Consider the following 21,392-nt stretch of genomic DNA (forward strand, 5'->3'; position numbering starts at 1 on the left):
TTCTTCTTTGTTCCTTGTTCCAAGCATTTTGCAAAACTGGTTTGCATGCTATGTTGGCATCTGGTGGAGGTGCAGGAGCTTGCAATGGTGGATTGCCACAAGTCTTGGCATAATGACCAAGTTGTCCACAGTTTGCACACCTATTTTGCCTCTTTTGTTGTTTTTGCTATCTGCCACTGCTTTCAGATGCTCCCTCTCCTCTCTCAAGCTTTCTTTTTTTTTACTTAGGCCTACCAGGCATAACCCTTACTGGTGGAGGCAGGGGCTGTCTTAGATGATGCTGCTTCTCCCAATGCTTGGGTCCAAGCATAGGCTTCACAGGTTCCTCATATGCATACAAATATTTCTGCCTTGTGTAATACCCATCCACATAGTCTTCTGGGTCCACCCTCTTGTCCAAAATGCATGCATATCCATACACACATGGAATACCAGTCAACTGCCAATGGTAACATGTGCAAGTCATGTTACCTAAGTCAACCAGAACTGTATCACCATTGAGCTCAACCTCATAGGAGTTTCCCCTTGAAATCTGCACTATACAGTGCCTTGTAGCCCTCTCAATCCTCTCAAACAGATTAGTCACATATGGTATGAGCTTCCCATCCATCTTATTAGCTGCCACCCATTTCTCATTGTGCCTCTTCATCATATACCTTCTCATCCACTCCATTTGAGTGAGTATTGGCTTATCCCTTGCATCTCTTATAACAGCATTGAATGTCTCACAGACATTATTCAACAACATATTTGATTTGCAATCACTAGAAAAAGCATGCCTAGACCAATGCTTAGCAGGAATTTTATCTAGATACACATATGCATCTTCAGACAGGAAATGTATGGATTCCATTGCCACCTCAAAGTCAGCCTACCACATCATTCCAAAACCATCACAACAATTATTAATGTATCCTAGTTCAGCAAAATTATAGCATCAAAAATATGGATGCATTATTCAAGGCAGCAAAATGTACCATCATGATTCATAGCATCAAAATATATCAAAAATGTAGCTAGAAATTTTGCAACCTACTAAACACCTATGTTTAAACTGATGTGCATGTCCTACTTAATATTGAATTAGTAACTCACCACTGTTGTAGCCCTAGCAGCATTCCAGAAGAGCTCTTTGAAGGTTGATCCACTGAATTGAAGCTTGAAATTGGCCCATATATGCCTCACACAGAACCTCTTCTCAGCAAATGGGACTTGCAATTCCAAGGCTTCAAGTAGACCCTGCCACATTATAAATCAACAGTTAAGTTCATAACAGCTCATATCATATTAGGTACTAATAATACTGTAATTAGGTACATGAAGGCTAACCTTTTGTTTGTCAGACATGAATGTCCAACCACCACCTTCACACACATCACCAAGGTCCTTTTTTAAACAGCCTAGGAACCAGCACCATGATTCCTTATTCTCAACTTCAACAGTAGCCCAGGCCACTGGATAAATGTTATTGTTTCCATCTTTTCCAACTGCCACAAGAATTTGCCCTGGGTAGGCTCCCTTCAGGTGACACCCATCAAGGCCTATTAGAGGCCTGCATCCCTTTATGAAACCACTTCTTAGTGGTTGCAGACAAATGTACATCCTCATAAGCAATGGGAGTTCTGGTCTGCTTTCATCAACATCTACAACTATGGCCACCCCAGACCCAGGGCTGTACTTAATTACAGCTTTGCCATAATCCCAAACTCTGGCATATTGCTCACAAGCTGACCCATAAATCATCAGCTTTGCCCTAGCTCTAGCCAGCCATGCTTTTGAGTACTTAACTACTATGCCTAAGTCACTAAGCACCCTAGCTCTGAAACTTTTTAGATCCCAACTTGGGTTGCGCCTCCATTCTTCAACATACCTCTCAGCAAGAAACTCAGCATTCACCATTGAATTCATTTTACTTCTCATACACACATGCTTAGGCCTAAAGTCTATGATTTGCCAAGCATCACTGTTGACCACCCTTCTTGCAGAAACCTTAAACCTGCACTTCTTCACCCTAGCACTACAATTGCACTCCCCAGTCACTTTGCATCTCTTGAAATTCCACTTACACTTGCACATTCTCTTACAAAATGTGGTAATCCTTTTACCACCATTGTGCAGATAGTAATACTCATATTTGTTCTCTATTGCATGTATCCTCAAGGCTTTTCTTAGAATTGTGCTGTTGGAGAACCTCAACTTCTTCACTAGCACAATTGGGTTCTTGAAATCAGTCTTTTCATGAAACCAGGGAATGTCCTCTTCTTCCTCATCTGACCCCTGTAAACTCCTTAGCTCATCTGACTCAGAACCTTCATCATCAACATCAACTTCCTCCCATCCAATGTCCTTACTCAACTGTTTCATAACCTCCTCCTCCCTGTCCACACCTACACCCTGTGAACTTTGACCACTGCATTTCACAACTTGCAAGCCATTTTCTACTGCAGATAAGATTTCATCCTTAGTTTGCCTATCCCAATCAGCATCATCACTTAGGGCCTCTTCCTCCCCAGGCTCCCAATCAATTTCTAGATCACTTGCATTTGAGCTTGATAACCCAGAACCTGATTCATCTTCTTCCCCCAATTTAAGAGCCCTCCTTGCTTTATTTTTCACACTAGCCTGCCCTGTACCCTTTTGCAGCCTCACAACCCCATCACCATCTTTTTCTACAACCTTACCCTTCCCCTTATCAATAGATCTACAAAACCTAGGGCTTCTCCTCAATCTGCTCACACAAAGCTCTATTTTAGGTTGTTTAGAAAGTATAGGGCTCCTTCTTAAGACAAGGTCATTAGCTTCTTCTGCTTTTTTCTAGGTTTTAGGTGGAACTGAGCTTTGTTGTGTTTGGGATGGTTGTGTTTGGGTTGGGTTGGATACAGTAGCAGTTTGGGTAGACAAATGGGTTTCAAGTGGGGTTGGCTCTTGTTGGGTTGGCTCCTGTTCGGTTGGCTCTTGTTGGGTTGGATTGGATCCAGTAACAGTCTGGCCAGACACATGTCCAGTCCAGTTGGATGCAGTGTCATTCAAGTTGGACTGTTCTGGGATTGAGGTGGGGTTATTATATTCAGCCACAATGCTTTTGGGGTCCTGATTGGGCCTAGGGTCATCAGAAACAGTACAAAACAACTCTAGATACCCATCCCTGTGCTTGGCATCTAATAAACCTTGTACATCCTCATCACTTTCTATCTTCCTTTTTCCAGTCATCCAAGACTTACCCTTCTCTTTGAACCACACAGCATATAGGGTAGGTACATCCCACCCCATGTCCCTAATCCCTTCAATACATAAATACCTTAAGTATCCTACTGAAAAGTAATTGAGAGGCACATTCCTTTTCCAATAAGTGAACCCAGCTTCATACACTTGGTACTGCCCTCCTCCCCTACGGTTCTTAATCACAAAACCCCCATATATTCTTAGCTTAATGTCAACCTCATTATCAATAACAACCATTGGTATTTATCTACAATTAAATAGCAATAAACAAATAAATCAAGGATTCAATAAAATCAAACACTATTTTATTCTTAACTGTAACTAAATCAATGCATTAACAAAAAAGGCATCTCAATATACCCCCATACCCTACCACATGACTGCAAGAATCAATTTTTAATTAGTCAAACAACTCTTTAAAAAATTACAACTCAGTAACCTAGGTTTAACTGCAAATTCTCCCAAAAATACCCCAACTACAATGCATTATTGCGAAATTACCACCACTGTTGGACCACTATAAATAAACAAGGTTTCGTACCTTCAAACAGGTGGTTGTCAGGAGAATGTTCAGCTTTCCACAATGGAGATGACGCTTCAATTTCCAGATAGTGTTCGACCTTCCACGCGCTTCAATTTGCAAAATTTACAGTACACCTCCAAAGAGATAGAGATGGTGACAGTGGAGAGAGAATTGAAGGGGAACACAAATTAAATTATGCCTTCAATGGAGTACAATGTGGGTGGGGGTTAGCGTATTCAATGGAGGAAAAAGGGAGGGGAAGCAACAATAATCAAGAAACAAAACGGTAGTTAATTGCGTGGGCCCCACAAACGGCTAATCTAATAGTTTCCGTCAACTGGTATCAGTTTTAAAAAAACCTGATTTTTAGTGGTAGTAAAATTAAAAAAAAATTTAGCGGTAGCAAAATTCAATAACAGGACTTTTTGTGGTACCAAAAGTCAAAATTTTCTAAAAAAAAATATAATGAAGATATTGGCAATTGATAGTCTTTTTTTTTTTATTAATTTTTTTTTATTTTTCTCTTCTTCTTTTTTTTTGTCTCTAAAAATGCAGCTCAAAGCTCTTTATCTAGTTATTTAAATTTTACACTAAAAATTTATGGTTGTGAATTACTACCTCAAAAAGGGGGCCTTTGTGAATTACTACCACTAAAAAAAAAGTTGTTGATTACTACCCCTAAAACTGATTAATTCTAGCAACTAATACATTTTTCCCTAATCAACCTACTTAATTTCTTAATGACATCGTTATTTGTTTAAATTATAATTAATAGATTTTAAAACTTAATTAATTAGTTAAACCCTTCCACCACCTACCCACCACCTCCGGCAACCCCCCTTTACCACCTCCGGCAGCTCCCCCCACCACGAAATCCACCCTCATCTAGGTCATCCACCACAAAACTCACCCCCACTCGTTCCCCCACCGCAAAACCCAACGCAATTACTGCCCTCTCCTTTTCCAAACCCTTAAAACCCATCCGCACCCCTTTCCCCAACCCCGATTATCGCCCCTCCCCATCCCCCAGCCCCTGCAAACATCCCAGTCAAGTGATGGGATTGTGTTTCATTGTGGGGAAGGGGAGGGGGATGGGTTTCGTGGTAGGGGAAGGGGAGGAGGTGGGAATTGCGTCGGGGAAGCGGAAGGGAGGTGGGAATCGTGGTGGGGGAACAGGAGGGGGTGGATTTTGTGGTAGGGGAACGAGAGGGGTTGGTTTCTTGGTGGGGGATCGACCGCAGGGAGTGGGTTTCACGGTGGGGGAGTTGTCGAAGGTGGAGGGGGGCTGTCGGAGGGTGTGCAATGGTGGTTGGGAGGTGGTGCAAGGGTTTATCTAATTAATTAAGATTTAAAAGCTACTAATTACAATTTAGATGAATAATGATGTCATTAAGAGTTTAAGTAGCCTGATTAAGGAAAAAAGTATTAGTTACTAGAATTAATCAGTTTTAAGGGTAGTAATTAACAACTTTTTTTTTAGAGGTAGTAATTCACAAAGGCCCCATTTTTGAGGTAGTAATTTAAAAATGTTCCTAATAAGTTTATGTGTATTGTGTAGAGCAAATTCGAGTTTTGAGCTACTCAAGGGGTACATATGTAATCTAGCTTAACCAAATATTGAAGGATATGTATGTAGTTCGCTCTGTACTTGAGTTGACCTTTTGAAAATCTAGTTAATTGGCATTACTTACGTCATCAACCTTCCTTCTTCCTCCTTCTCCTTGCTCATTCCTCCTCCATTGAAGCTGACATTGAAGGCGACACCATTGAATATTGCACTAACTTTGAAGATGACACCATTATCGGCGGTGCCGCCGCCAATATAAACAAAAAAACCCTAGAAAAAGGGTACAATTAAGGGTATGGTCAATACCAAAGGGTAAATGTATGTGACCACCAAGTCCTTCATTGAAGCTGAAATAAGCTTAAAGCTTGATTTTTTCCATTACAAGTTTATTAATTTTCTCCTTTACAACTTTCTAAATTTCTCTCTATTATACATACACCAAATTAGATGCTTCAACGTCGAAGATCAGAGCTCTTAGATCGTCGACCCAATGTTCTCCCTTCAAAATCTCTCTCTCATAATCTCTCTCATTTGTAGAGATTTTGTCAAAAAGATATAATGTTGTTAATTTAATGCCGTTGATCATCTACAACACTGGCATGGTTAAGCTTTTAGCCAAGGTTTATTCCAAGTGGAGATGTAACAATATTTATTGCCAATACGCTTCTCAAGACAAGTTATTTACATAAGAGAAAATACAAGTTAATATCCTATATAAACAAAAGTTGTTAATATAGGGGTATAAAAGTCATTTTCGTTAATTATTTATCAACAAGACTGTAAATTTAGCAACATTAGATCTTCAAGCCTTCAACCATGGAGATCTGTTTTAACAATGGAGTTCAATGCCCGCTTCTTCACCACCACTACAATCGCCGCTTATCACAATGAATCACTGAAAGAATCATGATATGAGCAATTTTATAGTTAAATGGTCTTTACCTTCTTTAATTTTTTTCAAACCCCACCGAATCGAAGCTTTCTTCAAGCATCTAATAGATGCTCCATTGTTAAAGCCCAGGTATCCTCAATAATACCTACCATTTTGGATTTTCTTAATTTGTGTTTTTTTTCTTAGGGTTTTCTTTAAATTTGACGGCGAAGCCGCCGTCGAGCGTTGTGTCGGCGTTCATGGAAGAAGGGGTTCTTGGTGGTATTGATGGAGGAAAAAGAAGCAAGTGTATTGTGCCATATTTTTTGAAGAAATTTGTCTACTTGCGTGAGTTTAAAGGAAGAAGATGAAAGATATATGTTTTTTTTTTATTGTTGATATTAACATAGTTTGTTAAAATAGGATATTAACTAGGTCTGACTCTTTACATAACTGTCATTTGATTAACATGACCATTTTCTCACTGTGAGAATAAACTTGTATATTCTGCTATACCATCATGCTCAACAATCTCAAAGAAGTTATTAAAAAAAATTTATAATTATTAGTCATATTTCTAGAGTAAAGCTAAAATACGTTCCCTAAACTTTGCCAAAAGTTTGGATTTGGTCCCTAAACTTTCAAGTGGCTGAATTTAGTCCCTCAACCACCACTTTGGTGGGTAGTAAAGTGACTCATCAAAGTTTGGGGACTTGAGTGGCTGACTAAACCATAGTTTAGGGACTTTAAGTGATGACTGAACCAAAGTTTAGGGACTTTAGATGATGACTTGACCAAAATTTAAGGACTTTAGGTGATGACTGGACCAAAGTTTGGGGATCTTGCCAAATTTTAATGGATCCCATGATGAGTAGACGACCAATGTTGATATTAAAATTAGGCTAAGACATTTTAAGTTGGACAAATAGTTTAAATCAATTTGCAAGAAATTAATTGAGATTTTTTTTAAAAAATCATATCAAATTCAATTTATATATATATATATATATATATATATATATATATATGTAAAAATAATTAAAATTTATTTTCTTACTTTTTAAAAGGGAAATTTTCTTTAATAACACCCAATTTTTATTTTTCTTGGTGAACTAATAAAATTTTTTATTATCTTTGGTAATCATGAATGATTATAATAAGTTACCTATAACGTTAATGATAATTTTTTTTATTAAATGTTTGACTATAATTAAGTTTTTTTCAAGAATTAAATAATTTAAATAAATAATTTTTTATTTTTTTTAAAAAAACCCACCCCCATTCACTGCCAGCCCCTCCTCGTTAACCCTAACACACGCTTCCCCGCCAGCAACCCATACCCCAACACCCCCAGCCACACCACCCCTCCCTTTCCCTTGAATCAAACCCTTTCCCCTTCCCTTTCCCCTACCCAAAATGCGCCCCCAATCCTAAAACCCCCACCCGAAATCACCCAAACCCTTACAAGGTTGCTTTCTCGTGGGGTTTTCGGTGGGGGTTTTGAGATTTGGGGGCATAACTTGGGATGGGGGAAAGGGAGGGGGTCGATTATGGGAAAGGGGAGGGGTGGTGGGACTGGGGATGTCGGGTGGGGGTCGCTAGGTCTGGCGTCAACGTGGAAGGTAGGCCGGACGCTAACGTGGGTCGGAGGCAGGTAGTGTAGTGGGAGGGGGTGGTTTTTTTTTCTGTAAAAAATTATTCATATATTTAAGTTTTTAAAATTAAAGGTTAAATTTTAAAAATACAATAATTCATTTAATAAAATAATGGTTTTATTGTCACCTATGCCTATAGGTCCCTAAACTTTGCTTGGTAATTATATTTAATGCCACTTATGTCTAGAGGTCCTTAAACTTTCACATTAATTTAAAATCTATTTCACCTCACCAGTGCAATGTCCCTAAACTTTGGTGAAATCCCTGAACTTTGATGAGTCACTAAAGTAACCACCTAAAGTGGTGGTAGAGGGACCAATTTTAGCCACTTCAAAGTTGAGGTACTAAATCCAATTTATACCAAAGTTTAGGGACTGTATGTATAGTTTACTCCATATTTCCACATCAATCTTTGAGAATCTTTGAGGGTCTTTTGTAGACCCTATCTCCAACCCTTTAAAAACAAGCATTTGTGTTACTATTCAAAGGAATAGTGCAATCCCAAAAATAATCTCTGTTGTATTTTTTTACAAAATTACCGATGGAATCTCATACCCACCCATTCCCTTAATATTTACAATTCATTCCAACAATAAAACCAACGACTTTGGACTAATATGGGTTTTAGAATCCATACCACTTAGTATGAGATTATGTACCAATCCATTTCAAGTTGATGAGCCATCTTTAATATACTCTCTCCTCTGTTTCATTCCATTGTCTTTCATTTCAATTTTCGGACAGAGATGAACTTTCCATTGAAGCGGCTTCAGAGCTTACTCCTCCATTGAATTGAAGCAAATTCTCAGGTCAGATTTTGTCCTTTCATATGTACATCGTGTTTCAGTTTGGAGGTTAGATTTTTTATTTCACCCATTTTTTTTTTTATAGATTAAACAAAGAATATTCCTCAATCGCCTCAAACTCGACGACAACCTCATTAAGGTAAATTTTGGATGCGCTGAAAATCGGAAGGGTGGATCGAAAAAGCTTCGGAGAATCTTAGTCTTCTGTTCACTCTATTAAGGTAAATTTTTATTGCTTTTTTTTTTTTTTTTTCTGTAATTTTGGTTATAATGTCGGATTAATTGGGTTTGTGGGATGAATTGGGTTATTTTTCTTGGCTTAAAAAAAGAGATATTTGGGATCGATAAAATACTACTCTTATTGAAATCAATTATAAACTCAGATATTCATATTATACCGCTTGAATTAGATTACCCATAATAAATTGAGGAAATTTACTGCTAGAGATCTATACATCGTCATATTAGAGCAAGGTCAGTCAATTAGATTCCAGGATTCCAGGCCTGTGAACTTTAGCAGATATTTGTTGATTGTTTGCTCAAATTGTGAATAATTTTAAGACATTTAATGTGTTATTTTTTTATCGCTGATTTTCATAAGTTTATAGTTGAGTATGAGAATGAGCAAATCATGTTCATTTTAATACATTTGATTATTGCGACTTTTTGGGCATGTTGTTTTCTTTGATTTTTCAACAATTTTAGCTCGTAAAGTTGCTAATTAGGATGATTAAATTGTTGATTACCCAGATTATTGCACAATTGCCATTTAAAAGTATGCACGCCCAGATTATTGCCTAGAAGTCTTCCTTAATGCTTAGTTATTTAATTATTTGTAGGGAGATACAGTGGTAGAGGTAGGTTTATTATTTATCAAGTTGACAAAATTTGAGGAGGTAGCAATTCTTGATACTAGGAAACTAGGTGCTGAAATGAAAAACAAAGCACCTACTGTCAAGGCAACTTTATGTATAGTGAGTTAAATGCTAAAGCAGTGGAGAATATGGTACTTCTTATTCTGCCTTTTGATCAATGCGTACAGGATTACTGCAGTTTCTATATTTCTAGAGGTTGCTTGACAATCAATATGGTACCCTCTTTGTAAAACCTTAACAACAAAGTGTGGATAGAAAGAATTGGGCTAAGAATGGGGGAGGGGTTAAAGTTGGATAAGGCTTGCTCTAATTTTTAAAGCCATGAAACCAAAAAAAAAAAAAAAAAAAAAAGGGGAAAGATGATTGAGAACAAGGTTCAATGTTTTTATTTAAAAGTAGTGAGATTTTTTATGATAAGATGGACTTTCAAATGGTTTAATGTGGTTGCATCAACAATTCTACTAGCTATATACGAAACGAATCCCCTTTCTAATCATCTGTCTAATTGCATGATATTTCAAGCCATAAGTTTATTTGTTTTTGGCTCATGCTTAATTATTAAATCTTGGTTTTGTTTGGAGGTGATTCTTTTTGCATTCTGTATTATTTGTATCTAGACCTTTTAGACCCTTCTTGCGATTGTTATGTACAGCAAGTAAAATGCCTTACTAAGATGCAATATAGGAGTTTGTTGTTTGAGACTTTTAGTTATGGTGGTGTTGGGATTGTGAAAGTACTTTGGAATGAACTTTGGGAAGCTTTTGCAAATGATATTGCATTTGGAATTTATAATTGAGAATTAGATTCAGCATTCTGTAGAATGTTTGCATTAATATTGAACAGGTGTATGTGTTGTGATACTTTAGAAAAGAATTTTCCAGTTTCCATTTTAACAAAATTTTACACTATCCTCATCTGGAAGATTTTGGTTTATAGCTTGCTTTGATATTGAAATATTAGTGAGGTGATACAATATGAAGATCTATACATCAAAATTTCAACATTTTCTTATGATGCTATAGCATGCCCAGAGTGTTATAAACAGTTTCTAGGTTTTCTTTGGCATGACTGAACTAATATCTTTGCATGGTTTGTTGATTTAATCTTGTGACTGAGGTTCTTTGTTGCTTTGCTGTTATGAAGAGGAATCATAATTGTGAAGTTACGTAAAGGTCAAGGGTTGAAGCTTAGAGCAATAGCTAGAAAAGGTATTGGAAAAGATCATGCCAAATGATCTCCTGTGGCTATAAACCTTAATGTATGAGCCAGAGATTCTTATCAATGAGGATATGATGGAATCCTTGTCACTTGAACAAAAGAAAGAGTGGGTTGAAAGCAGTCCTACTAAAGTCTTTTGACATTGATCCTAATACTCAACAGGTTGGTATCTCATTACATTTACTGGTTTAATTGTATCACTTTGCTTGCGTTGAGATTATGTGATAAGTTGTGTCTTACTTTTAAGGAAGGTTTTGTTGATAAGCTATTTTCAGATCATAAATAGAATTTTACTGTAGTGAAAAATACGATTTAAGGAATCTATATGGGGTTGGATTGGGTTATTTCTGAGAGACCTGTTTTGTCATATGTTGATGAGAATGAAATGCCCTCTTGACCTCCTTGTGAAATGGAGCATTATTAGATGGAAAAGAATTCCAATTTGATGTGTTACAACATGCTTATTACTAGGCCTCTTGTGCAAAGCATGGTTAGTGATAGTGTAGACATCTACTTTTGGTCTCCTGTCCCGACCGGAAGAGATATGACGATAAATATTTCCATCTTTGTGCTACATTGTAATAAGGAATGCTTATGGACTATTGATTAAGGCCTAAACACATAAAACCAACTACCTTGACCCAAACGAAATAAACCAAAACTTGTTAATACTTAGCCCGATCAGAAATTAGGCCAAATCCCAAGATTAAACCTAATTTTGACAAATTTAGAAGCGCCTACGTTAAAATCTAGTGCCGCAGAAAAACCGCGCGCAACTCAAGGACCTGGCGTACGTAACTCACAAAGTTGCTCGTGACACTTAGCGCAACCTCCAAAGATCCGCTTGCGGAAGATTCAGAATTTCATTAATATACTGAATCGAATCTTACCATAAAGCCACGCGCAAGACCAGAGGTTGCGCTGCCTTGTGTAGCGCAAATAAATCACTTGCGCGCAGCAGCCGCGCTCAACCTGGTTGTCCGAAACCCTAAACTCACCCATTAATTGTTTTGTTCTTACGGTAAAAAGTCAGTAGTAACTTTGTGAACTTATGCAATAGTCGTCCCTCTTGTCCTAAACACACACCCTTAAATTGTTTTGTTCTTACGGTGGAGGTTCCCGAACAAGGAGTCCATAAGTGTTCTAAACGAAGATCTAGCAAGGAAAAATGGTAAATTTCGGTGCACTTGGATAAATCACCTTTCTTTTCTTGCTTAAACAACCTTTAATTAATTAATTAGTGTTGATTGATCACCTTAAATAAACTTTGATTATTAATTCCACATAGTATTCTTGCGTTAATCAAGACTAGAATTTGAATAATTAATTGATTGATTGTTTTATCACCTAAGCCAAGGCGAATATTGTTTATTTCTTGTTCCTTTTACGAATTTAAATAACAAAAAATAATGACATTCATTGTAATGTAATCTTTATGTGATCAACACTTGTAAATAAAATCAACTAACTTAGTTTTAGGTATCACGTTACAGATATTGTTTGGTAATGAAATTGTTAAAAAGGAAGAGCTAGTAGAGGCTACACTTAGGCTAGAATAGCGATTCCTCCCTAAAAGGAACGTTATTTTAGCATATACCCTCGCTCCTGAACTCATTTCTGGTACAAGTAGACCAATTTGGGCATGGGTAAACTTATGATTCATGCTAAATATACCTTGAACCCTACTTGAGAGAAAGGCATAAACGAGGTTTATGAGTTTTCCTAAAACTCATTAGCGACTCTTAGCTAGTTTCTTACAAGAAAGCGTAATGATAGAATCAATTCTAATTCAAGGTCCCCCAGACAGTCAGGAATTCAAATCCTAACACTCCTTCAAAAAGTGTAAAGCCCTAGGCTTTAAAGGGCCATGGGCATAGAGGAAGAGGATCCCTTACGATGGGCACACCCTCCTCACAGTGGCGACTCCAGTGGGGAATCAGAGGTTACAAGATTAGTCATTAGTTATGGTTCAAGGTTTCCAACTTAGGTTACCTATGAGTTATAACGAGGGCTAACTTGGATAATCTCTAGTTATAAAGTGAGGCTTGAACGCGTAATATCTTCCTTTTTCACAAAAGTAAAAGTCAAACAAGCAACATTGCATCATGCATAATCATAAGCACCTTCTAAACATTAGGGATCGGCTCATTGACTAGGGGTCACCAGCACCAGGCTTTTATCCCAAAATCAATAACAATCATCCCACCCATATCGCCAACAAAATGTTGGGAGAACTATGTCATGGGTCAATACCTTGAGTGATTGATTCGTGCATCGTTTCTTAAGATATGGTACCTTTGGACAACCAAAGCCTTGACTTTAGAATGGCATTATATGCTTTAATGGTTTTCTCGTATGCTTATGTGATTACATGACTATTTGCGACGTGTATAGGATAGTTTGTTTTCCTCCTTTTAGTCTTAACTTAGTTTCCCAACTACTAAGTTGTCCCTTCGTAGTTTTGAGTCACGTGCAAGGGATACCATATGATTAAAAAAAAATGTTTAAAAAAAAAAGAATAATAAAGAAAATACCATCGTTCGAAAAAAAAATCCTGCTCGAACAGGTGACGACGCAACTCACGCGACCACACCCAACGCAAGTGCGGGGCTGCGCGCGTCGCGCAACCCAGTAACTTACGCGCGCCTGCTGATTCTTCGTAAATATTGGCTCGTCCAAACAATATCGTTATTCATGAGTTGTTGAAAGGCGATGATATCTCTATGAACGTAAATTGCTTCTTTTTCTTCCTTTCTCTTTCTTTTCTTTTCAAAAGCAAGCGTGTCAGTTTTCTCAACTTCCCGTACTTCCTTTAGGGCTGGTTACCAAGCTTGGGAATGAAGACACCCGGGCACTCGCATTCTATGTTTACCATCAAACAATCCACCCCTTTCGAACCATCTCCCTTTGTCAACTCATCCTAGTCCAACAATGTCAACTATCAAATAACTCCAAGAAGAGATTATTCGCATGAGAGAGGAAAAGGCTAAGAAGCCGAGGTTAGAAGGATTAAGAAATTTGAAAAGGCCGAAAAGAAAGAGGTTGAGGCTTTAGCTATAAAACAAAAAATGGATGCTTTAGCTGAAATGAGAAAAAACGTTAGAGAAACTTATTCTTCATTCTACAATGGGGAATAAGTACTTTGACGCAGAAAAGTTTGCTCCTCATGTGGTACTTACTCTACCTGAATAGTTTGTAGCCACAAACTTAAATCCAAAAAATCATCTAATGAGTTTTACTGGTACCATGGCTCTAAAGGAAGTTGATCCTAAGCTCTATGCTTTGACATTCCCTTTATCTCTAGACCCGGCCGCAAGAGAATGGTACTATGGGCTAGATGCCAACTTCAAAAGTATATGGGAAGATGTAGTTTCGGCTTTCATCACTTAATATGAGAGTAATGTAGAGTTCAAATCAACTTTGCGTGAACTTGAAATGCTTAAGCAAGGCGATGATGAAGGTTTCCTTGCTTTCTGTGGTAGATGGCGTGAAAAGGCAGCCCACCTTGCCCAAAGGCCGCCTTAACTTGAGTTAGTACAAAACTTAATTGACAATTGTCATGAAAAGTACAACAAACATCTACGCTACCTTGGTCTATACACTTTTCAAAAGGTCTATTCCGTGGCCACTAGGATTGAAGATGATCTCGCCTAAGAAAAGGCAAACAAGCCTCATTATCATCAACCTAAGAACAACTACAAGAAGGGGAATGATAACACTTCATTTTCTATTGATGTTTTTGCAACGTCCACACAATATAATAATAACGATCCTCAAAAAAGGTGGACGAGAGAAAGAAGATTTACACTAATCCCTTTAACTTATAAAGAACTATTACAAAAATTAAATGAAAAGGGTTTGCTCTCACCAAAGGCCAACACCGCCTCCCCCCATAGAAAGAAGGAATCCTCAATGGGATGGCAATGCTTACTGTACTTATCAAAGGGGTGTTGGGCATGATACTGAACGTTGCCTTGTTTTGAAACACAAGGTTCAAGATCTAGTAGACGATGGGAAAATTCCTACGCCTAAGCCTAATAATAATGTTTCCCATTGGAAATATTTCACATCGATGAGGACCATGTGAGGAGTGATGAGTTCAATCCCTTGGATTACATCACTCCCATAGGGAAACCTCTAACCACGACACTCATAGGGGCAACTAATGAAGTGTGTGGATTATGGGACGACGATTTTTTTAAAAACCTATATGTCTCAAAATTTGCCGCCGTCCCACCTCCACCTCGTCTTCAAGTTGAAACAAGTGGAGCGCTTGATTGGGATCAATTTTTGGGAAAATCACAAGAGTTGTTGAACCTTTCCCTAGATGAACACCGGCATCAAGCACATGGAACATTTGGAATTAGAGGCACATTCAACGCCTCTAGAAGAAAATTAGTTCACGAGTACCAAGACTAATCCAAACGAGATTGATCATCTAACTCGTTCTGGGCGAGTCTATCAAACACAACCAAGTGGATCTTCGACCCACCAAGGTCAAACTCAAAATCCAATACCACCTCCACCTGAGGTAGAGATCCGTTGGTCAAACAACTTCGCCAATCTAAGGCGAATGTTAACATTTGGGAACTCCTAAGTACCTCTAAGGAACATAAGAATTCTCTAACGAATGCTCTAACTGCTTTATCCGTAAGTACGAACAAAATTCCCGAGGATCTCGTTAGCTTGCTTATTAGCGAAAAATCCGACAAATCAATCATCTTTACTAGTGATGATTTGCCATCAAAGACACCACCCACAATAATGCATTATATTTAACTGTGGGGTGCAAGGGATACAACATCCCTCTTGCTTTAGTTGACAATGGGTCCGCCGTTAATGTGTGCCCATTACGAACCGCAAAATATCTTGGCCTAGACCCAGAAAAAGATTTTCATGCAACAACACAAAGCATTAGGGCCTATAATAATTCAAGGAGATCGGTGTGTGGAACTGTTAAGCTACCAAACTACAGACCCAATACAAAAGATGGTTGAATTCCATGTCATGGACATAAAACCTACATTCAACCTTCTTCTTAGACGTCCTTGGATACATGAACTTGGAGCAATACCATCTTCGCTCCATCAAATGATTAGGTTGAACTATCAAGGTCTTCCTCTGACTATACATGCTTCTCCTCTCAAAGTCGCAATAAACGATCAATCTCTTTTAGAGATAAATCATGACAATGATGAAGAAGATATGTGGGGATTCGTCGCGGAGGCTATCTGTACACTAGAAATGGATGAAAATCTTGAAGTACCTTTCAAACTTGATCCATATTCTACCCCAATAGTAAAACATCTTGTTCAAGAGTAGTTACTTTCCTGGGATGCCTTTGGGAATAGGAATGAACAAATCTATCTTACTTCTAATCCCAAATAAAAGCTTCTCCTTTGGATTGAGATATAAGCCAACCAAAGAAGAACTTGAAGCTCACGATGCCAAAATAAGGACACGTAGGAACAACAAGAAAAGGGATAATTTCCTTACTCTCATCTTACAATCAAACCCTCAATGGACAATTCATGAAGGAGGGGGAGAATTACCCATGCTATGACTTTCCAGAACCATTAATTCTTGAAGGTATAAGAAGCTTGGATTTGAGAATTTTCACGATTGCTACTTTTTGAATGATGACTTAAATGTCACTTAATCAAAACACCCAACTCCAGGGTGCTACGTTAGGCAAGCCTTTAACTTGCTATTTGGACTAAAGCAAAATCATGTTGCTATCATAACCAATCAAAATGCCATCCAAGACGAAGCTTTCGACCCTACTTCATTAATCACCCCTTTCAATAATACCTTCGAGCATGGATGGAGGAAGACCTTCAAGTGGACTAACCACAAGGGTGACAATCTGGAAGGACGACGAGTCTAGTTTAGAATTTAAGGAAGCTGAGAATTTAGGCCTTATGGCCATTACTGAGTCTTTACTTTCTAGTTTTAAGGACGAGGATCCCAAAAAGGATTCCTCTCTTGATGTACTTTCTTTTGATTTCAATAAGATGAGTTCTATTTCTGAGTATATGCCTTCTCTTGAATCTTTTGAATGCTATAATAATCAATCTAATGAAGATGATGATATTAATAAATTGATTGAATTAATGAATGAACAAGAACAAAAGAATCCTGTGATCGAAGAAACTGAAATGGTCAGTATAGGAACGAACGAAAACAAGAAAGAAGTCAAAATTAGGTTAACCTTAAATCTGGAAGAGCGATCGACACTCATATCAACGCTTAAAGAATTCGAAGATGTGTTTGCTCGATCATACAAGGACATGCCTGGAATAGATAGGGAAATTGCGGAACATACCATTCCCTTGAACCCTATGTCTAAACCAGTAAAACAAAAATTTCGACGAATGAAACCTAACGTCGCTTTAAAAATAAAAGAAGTACAAAAACAATTGGACGCAGGTTTCATTCGCGTATGTAATTACCCCGAATGGGTAGTAAACATCGTCTAGTCCCTAAAAAGGATGGACGAGTTCGCATGTGTGTCCACTTTAGGGATCTCAACAAAGCTAGTCCTAAAGACGATTTCCCTCTGCCACATATTGATATATTGGTGGATAATACGGCTGAACACGCGATGTTATTCTTCATGGATGGATACGCAAGTTATAACCAAATTCTAATGGCAAAAGAAGATGAAGAAAAGGGTACTTATTGCTACACAGTTATGCCATTTGGTCTTAAAAATGCAAGAACGGCCATGACTCTTTTGCATGATATGATGCACAAAGAAATAGAGGTACATGTGGATGATATGATCGTAAAATCCAAAGATAGAATGGTCATGCAAAAGATATACGCAAATTCTTCACTCGAATAAAAGAGTACAAGATGAGATTGAACCCACAAAAATGCGCACACGTGGCATTGAGATCGATCCCTTGAAAATAAAGGCAATTATTGACATGCCTCCCCCACAAACAGAAAAACAAATTAGGGGGTTTCTTTGCAAATTACAGTACATTAGTCGATTCATTAGTAAGTTGACAAGGACTTGTGAGCCAATATTCAAAAAATTGAAAAAAGAAGAAATTCATGAATGGGACGACCAATGCCAAGAGGCCTTTGAGAAAGTAAAAAGCTATCTCAAAAGTCCTCCAGTTTTAGCACCACCGGTACCCAAACTACCTCTTAGACTTTATATCACTATCACGGACACGGCCACAGGAGCCATGCTCGCACAAAAGGTAGATTAAATAAAACGTGCAATATACTACATAAGTAAAAAGTTTATACTATATGAAACAAGATAGAGCACTTTAGAAAAAACGTGTTTAGCATTAGTGTGGGTAACTAAAAAATTACGACATAATATGCTTCCCCACACCACTCATGTGATTTCTCACCACAATCCAATAAAGTATTTGTTTGAACAACCACCCATACAAGGAAGAATATCCAAGTGGTTGGTGATGTTGGCCGAATTCGACCTCAAATATATTCCCGAAAAATCAATAAAAGAAAAGGTATTATCCGATTTTCTGGCCAACATCCTTTTCAAACAAGTCGTGAAGAAACCACTCATCTTCCGAATGAAGAATTTCTCATGACACAAGATGACAAATGGGTATTGTACTTTGATGGCGCATCCAACCAAAAAGGGTGTGGTGCGGGAGTGTTACTCATAAGTCCAGAGGCTACTAATAATGTCGCAGAATGTGAGGCGTGCATTGTTGGATTAGAAGCTGTGTGCAAAAATTAGAGGTATATGGAAATTCCAGTCTAATAATAAACCATATACTCAAAAAATGGAAAATCAAAAACTCCACAATGATATTATACCAAGCACACCTAGAGCAACTCATTGAGCAATTTGATTATATTGATTTTAAATATCTCCCAAGGGATGAAAATCAATTTGTCGATGCGCTAGCAAAATTAGCCTCAATGACTAATCAATTAAATATGATGCCATGATGCGTTGAAAGAAGAGATGAATCAGCTTATTGCAACGCAATAGAGGAATTAAACAACATCGAAGGGGAAAGCCCCTGGTATGATCATATCCTCCTATATATTACTTATGGAACATACCCTACAAATACTTCATCTAAAGACCAGCGCGTCTTAAGAACGCTATCAGCCCATTATGGGATGGTTAATGGTCGATTGTATAAAAAGGGATCAAATGGTTAAAGTTTATTATTTATGAATAGACCAACCCGAGACCACACACCTTATGGAGGATACTCACAAAGGTGTTTGTGGACCTCACATGAATGGAAAAATGCTCGCTAAAATAATCTCACGTTTAGAGTACTTTTGGTCCACAATGGAACATGACTGCATTCAATATGTCAAAAAATGTTCGGAGTGCCAAATGTTTTCCATTTACAACACCTTCTACCATCCAAACTATATAATCTCACTTCCCCTTGGTCATTCTCTACTTGGGGAATTGACATTATTGGTAAAATTTCTCCAACATGAACGGGAGGACACGAGTACGTATTAGTAGCCATCGACTACTTCACTAAGTGGATTGAGGCCGCCTCTTATGTTAATATCACTTCTAAACATGTCGCAAAGTTTCTCGAACGAAACATATTTTGTAGATATGGGGTTCCACACGAACTAATTAGTGACCAGGGATCTCAATTCAAAGTAGAAGTTGAATCCCTCTTGGCTCATTACAATGTAAAACATCACCATTCTTCCCCATATCGACCTCAAATGAATGACTGGAGCAGTAGAATTGGCGATTACAAACATAATAATCATCATTAAGAAAAGGGTAGAACATTATAAAGACTGCCGAATAAACTACACTTTGCTCTTTAGGGTTATAGAAAGTCCATACGAATAGGAGTAACCCCATACTCTTTAGTTTTCGGCATGGAAGCAGTTCAACTTGAACTGGAAATACCATCCCTACGCATCGTACTCGAAAGTAAGCTACCTGAAGCTGAATGGGTTCGAGCTAGGTATGAAGCGCTTTTATTCCTTGACAAACGACGATTAAAAGCTTTACATCATGTACAAGTCTATCAACAACGCATTGCGCGACATTTTAACAAACGGGTACGACCTCGTAATATTAAAGAAGGTGACTTTGTACTAAAAGAGGTTAGGGGTCCTCCAACTGATCCACGAGGGAAATTCAAACCCAATTGGATAGGACCATACCGTGTAATTGAAATTCTATCAGGAGGGGCAGTTAGATTAATGGATATTGGTGGTGATGAAATCCATCAACTAATAAACAATGATCGCCTTAAAAAATACTACATACGAATTCCGGATAAAATTGTTCATTCAAATATTCTAAATCAAATTTCATAGCATTCAAGCCAAAGATTCTAAGTGCTATAAATTTTACCGAACTTCACGGTAAAATTCATAGCACTTGGGGGGTAGATAAAAAAATAAATGTAAAAAAAGAAAATTCTCGCTTAAGTGTTTCAAATTTTACCGAACCACACGGTAAAATTCATAACACTTTGGGGGATAGACCAAAAAAGAGAGGTCAATCAAAACGAGCCGTTCAAGCGTTCAGATTTTTTCGAACTCCACGAAAAAATTCCTCACATTTGGGGGGTAAATAAGATATCAAAATTAGTATGTGGATTGAATATTGAATTTTAAATTTGATTCTAGATCGTTGCTATGTAATTGTGATAGATGGTGATATAAAGAAACAGATAAAGCATCGGAGGATTAGTAGGAAAGAACAAATAAAGCAGCAGAAAATTAGTAGGAAGAAACAAATAAAACAAGGAAGTACTGGAGGAGTAGTAGTAGGAAGAAAGAGAAAGACATGAATTTGAATAGGTAGAATTGCAATTCATGACCATTGCTTCATTAAGAAAGAAAAAGGAAATCTTTTAGGGAACACTTTGTTGACTTGTTTAATTTAGTTCTTAGAATCCAAAGTTAATGATTATGCTTTGTAAGAATTGGAAGATTCATACCCTATTGTACATAGTAGCTCATAGATTATGTCAAAGATACCGTTGTCTGAGCAGCATCTTGAATGCATCAACGGGATTACATTCCTTACAAGTTAAAAGCTTAAAACTACTATTGCGTCTCTTTTGTATGAACTTCAGGTTTGATACAAGCTAAGTGCACTTCAGCTCTTCAAGGTTAGGATGTTATTATTATTGTGGCTTCATCAGTGATTTAACTCTACTCTTTTTGCCTACTATACAGTTTATCTAGATAATATGGGATGAAATGGGCAAGCTTGAAACAGCTAAGGATAAGATGTTAGTTTAGCTTGAACAAGAATGCATAGAAGTATACACTTAAAAAGTTGATGTGGTTAACTGCTCTAGAGCTCAACTACAACTGGCTATATGTTGATGATTCAGAGGCAGAACCTGCAGTCTTCTATTCTGCAATTGGAGAACTACCATTAGATATCACACATGTAATATTTGATATAATTGGTTTGTGAACTTGGTAGGGTTAGTAACCTTTAACTCATTTTTAGAATGCTTGATCAGGTATCTAAACTTTATAATACGGTGTCATTCCTTCAACATGTAATGTGTCTAAGATACGTTGATATGTTTTTGTTCAAAGCGGTTTGCATGTTACTTTTGTTAGTGCACTTATTACACAAATGTAACTTATAATTATCATAAACTTATTAATTAAATCGTAATAAGCAGGTATCAAAAACG

The 21,392-nt window shown here is 37.6% G+C and overlaps 2 protein-coding genes and 1 long non-coding RNA gene across 3 annotated transcripts; 1 reads left to right on the top strand and 2 right to left on the bottom strand.

Annotated features, from left to right (window-relative positions):
• Positions 1–220: 220 nt before the first annotated feature.
• Positions 221–983, bottom strand: LOC110739631. Its single transcript, XM_021920081.1, has 2 exons — positions 978–983; positions 221–871 (listed from the first exon to the last, which is right to left on the bottom strand). The coding sequence occupies exons 1-2, from the start codon at positions 981–983 to the stop codon at positions 221–223; spliced, it is 657 nt and encodes a 218-aa protein (XP_021775773.1).
• Positions 984–1,018: 35 nt separating this feature from the next.
• On the bottom strand, positions 1,019–2,379 carry LOC110739693. Its single transcript, XM_021920153.1, has 2 exons — positions 1,330–2,379; positions 1,019–1,239 (listed from the first exon to the last, which is right to left on the bottom strand). The coding sequence occupies exons 1-2, from the start codon at positions 2,362–2,364 to the stop codon at positions 1,084–1,086; spliced, it is 1,191 nt and encodes a 396-aa protein (XP_021775845.1). The 5' UTR covers positions 2,365–2,379; the 3' UTR covers positions 1,019–1,083.
• A 6,074-nt stretch (positions 2,380–8,453) lies between these two features.
• LOC110739694 lies at positions 8,454–21,314 on the top strand. The gene is made up of 4 exons (XR_002514868.1): positions 8,454–8,647; positions 8,730–8,865; positions 10,663–10,899; positions 20,917–21,314. It is a non-coding gene; the product is annotated as an uncharacterized LOC110739694 (long non-coding RNA).
• The last annotated feature ends 78 nt before the right edge of the window (positions 21,315–21,392 follow it).

The sequence above is a fragment of the Chenopodium quinoa genome, unplaced genomic scaffold (genome assembly GCF_001683475.1).
Source record: "Chenopodium quinoa cultivar QQ74 unplaced genomic scaffold, ASM168347v1, whole genome shotgun sequence".
NCBI lineage: Eukaryota > Viridiplantae > Streptophyta > Magnoliopsida > Caryophyllales > Amaranthaceae > Chenopodium > Chenopodium quinoa.